At 46.2% G+C, this 2,140-nt stretch overlaps 1 protein-coding gene across 2 annotated transcripts; it reads right to left on the bottom strand.

Annotated features, from left to right (window-relative positions):
* Positions 1 to 367: 367 nt before the first annotated feature.
* On the bottom strand, positions 368 to 1,888 carry LOC131253139 (late embryogenesis abundant protein ECP63-like). 2 transcript variants are annotated; one of them, XM_058253987.1, is made up of 5 exons: positions 1,514 to 1,888; positions 1,244 to 1,480; positions 1,088 to 1,153; positions 837 to 961; positions 368 to 735 (listed from the first exon to the last, which is right to left on the bottom strand). In XM_058253987.1, the coding sequence occupies exons 1-5, from the start codon at positions 1,862 to 1,864 to the stop codon at positions 543 to 545; spliced, it is 972 nt and encodes a 323-aa protein (XP_058109970.1). In that variant the 5' UTR covers positions 1,865 to 1,888; the 3' UTR covers positions 368 to 542. The 2 variants fall into 2 exon arrangements, with proteins under 2 accessions (XP_058109970.1, XP_058109960.1); XM_058253977.1 differs by having other exon boundaries at positions 1,244 to 1,888.
* Between the last annotated feature and the right edge of the window lie 252 nt (positions 1,889 to 2,140).

The raw sequence follows: 2,140 nt of genomic DNA, 5'->3' as shown, positions 1-2,140 counted from the left end.
AACCGAAGCTAAAGCTACGGTGTCTCAACCTTGGTTTAAATAACTGAGGCAAAACTGAAGCTAAAGGCTTTATCAGTCTCATTTTTTAACCTTTTAAGTCTCATTTTTTAACCTTTTAAACCACAATTTTGAAGCGAGGCTAAAGCTCCCTTTTCTTATAGTGATAATGGACAAAAGTCCCCATCAGCCGTTGGTGGCCCACCAAAACCAACTGTCCTGACAAGCCAAAGTCTCCAACCCGTCTTTGTAACCCCTCACCAATATCATCAAAACCAAACCAAAAAGATGCACCATTCAAAATGACCTTGATGGCCCACCAAATCAACAATCAGGACCATCCAAGAACAAAACCAACGAAACATATCACACTCAAACACATCTTCTTATGTATTAGAAACAGGCAAATATCTCTGCAACATGAAAACAGAAAAACAGACACCAAAACACCCCCCTCCACAAACATTCAAACAAATTACCTTTATTTCCTACCAAAAGATCCCTTCACCATTTCATCACATCTTCCCTTCTCTTCCCACCTGATCTTATGCCTTCAAAGCCCCACCAAGATCATCACCATCATCTCCTCCCTCAACTACAATACTCTCCTTCACTTTCTCTCCTCCTCCATGCTCCTGTTTCTCCACCGCTGCCTCCTTCGTCCCAGCCAATTTCTCCTGTATCACCTCCGTCACGTTCCCAATCGGGCTCAAGATGTTGCTCTTCGCCGCACTCCCTCTGGCAATTAAAACCCAAAATAAATAAATAAATCAGTCTTACATTCAAGCAGAGTTCTCCTATAGTAGTCCTTCGAATTTCAGATACAAGAAAAGAACCACCTTTCACTCGCCGCTTCCTTAGCTGCTTCTGCTTTCTCCCTCCCTCCATCAGCCGACTCTTTCTCCCTAACCTGCAGGCCCGCCATCTTCTGTCTCGCCGCTTCTTCAGTCTCAGTAAACTTTTCCTTAAATGAGAGAGAGAGAGAGAGAGAGAGAGAGAGAGAGAGAGAGAGAGAGAGACAGAGAATCAATAAAGAAAATGCAATGCAATATCAGTATAATTAGGATGAAAAGACAAAAACCCAACTCACTTTGGCTGCTTCACCAGTCTCCTCCGCCTTCTGTTTCGCTGATTCCCCCGAATTGGTCAGCTTCTCCTGCAAGGAGAAACAAGATTGAATAACGAAATAATGCAATAAAATGTCAGCAGTAGAATTGAAAGAAAGAAAGAAAGAAAAGAGTCCTACTTTTGCTTCTTCGGTTGTCTCTGCTGACTTCTCCTTTGCCTCATCCTTCTTCCCCGACAAGAAATCCATTGCACGCCTAGCTACATCCACTGCAGATTCCTTGTACTCCACTATCTTCTCCGACATAGAGACCTTCCCCTCCCTTGCCTTCTCCTCCGCAGAATCCTTGTACTCCCCCATCTTCACCGCAGTAGTGTCCTTCGCTTCCCTTGCCTTCTCCTCCGCAGAATCCTTGTACTCCCCCATCTTCTCCGCTGCAGAGTCCTTCACTTCCCTCGCCTTTTCTGCTGAAGAATCCTTATACTCTCCCATCTTCTCCGAAGCAGAATCCTTGTACTCCTTTGCCTTCTCAGTAGCAGAACCCGCAGTTTCACGGGTTTTCTCTGCAGCGGAGTCTTTGGTGCTGATTGTCTTGTCTGCAGCAGCATCGCCACCTTCACTGATCTTCTCCGACGCGTCATGGGCTTTGCCGATGGTGGCTTCTTGAACGGCCTTGAAGATCGACTTCGTGCCTTCTTGGAGCGTCTCTATCACGCTCGACGGAGGGGGGTGCTGCTGCTGCTGCTGCTCTTCTGCTTTTTCTTCTTCCATTCCGACAGCTTCTGCCCTCTCTTTCGACATTGCTCAAACACAAGCTGGAATTTCTTTTCTTTCTTCTCTGAAAGAGGGTTGCTTGAGAGAGTATAAATAAGAGTGAGGAGGAGAAGGTTACGTATCTGGGTGCAACGCGAAGGAGACACGTGGCATCGGTGCTGTAGGATTTTGACACGTGTGCAGTGTTCTTTGTCTTAGGACACGTACAATAGCCCTCCTGAATGTGATGATCTTTTGCCTGTAGCTTCTGGGCGATGCCCTTAACACGTGGACTCCAGCATGCATATCAGTGACTGCGATTGA

This window comes from Magnolia sinica, chromosome 1 (genome assembly GCF_029962835.1).
Source record: "Magnolia sinica isolate HGM2019 chromosome 1, MsV1, whole genome shotgun sequence".
Lineage (NCBI taxonomy): Eukaryota > Viridiplantae > Streptophyta > Magnoliopsida > Magnoliales > Magnoliaceae > Magnolia > Magnolia sinica.
Note: the sequence above shows the minus strand (reverse complement) of the source record. Positions and strands in the feature narration are given on the sequence as shown.

Excerpts from the sequence above, each read along its gene's own strand:
- LOC131253139 (XM_058253977.1), bottom strand. The coding sequence starts at position 1,864 with ATGTCGAAAGAGAGGGCAGAAGCTGTCGGAATGGAAGAAGAAAAAGCA. Across the intron at positions 1,154-1,243 it reads AGACAACCGAAGAAGCAAAA|GAGAAGCTGACCAATTCGGG; the intron begins GTAGGACTCTTT and ends TTCTCCTTGCAG. Across the intron at positions 962-1,087 it reads AGACTGGTGAAGCAGCCAAA|GAAAAGTTTACTGAGACTGA; the intron begins GTGAGTTGGGTT and ends CTCTCATTTAAG.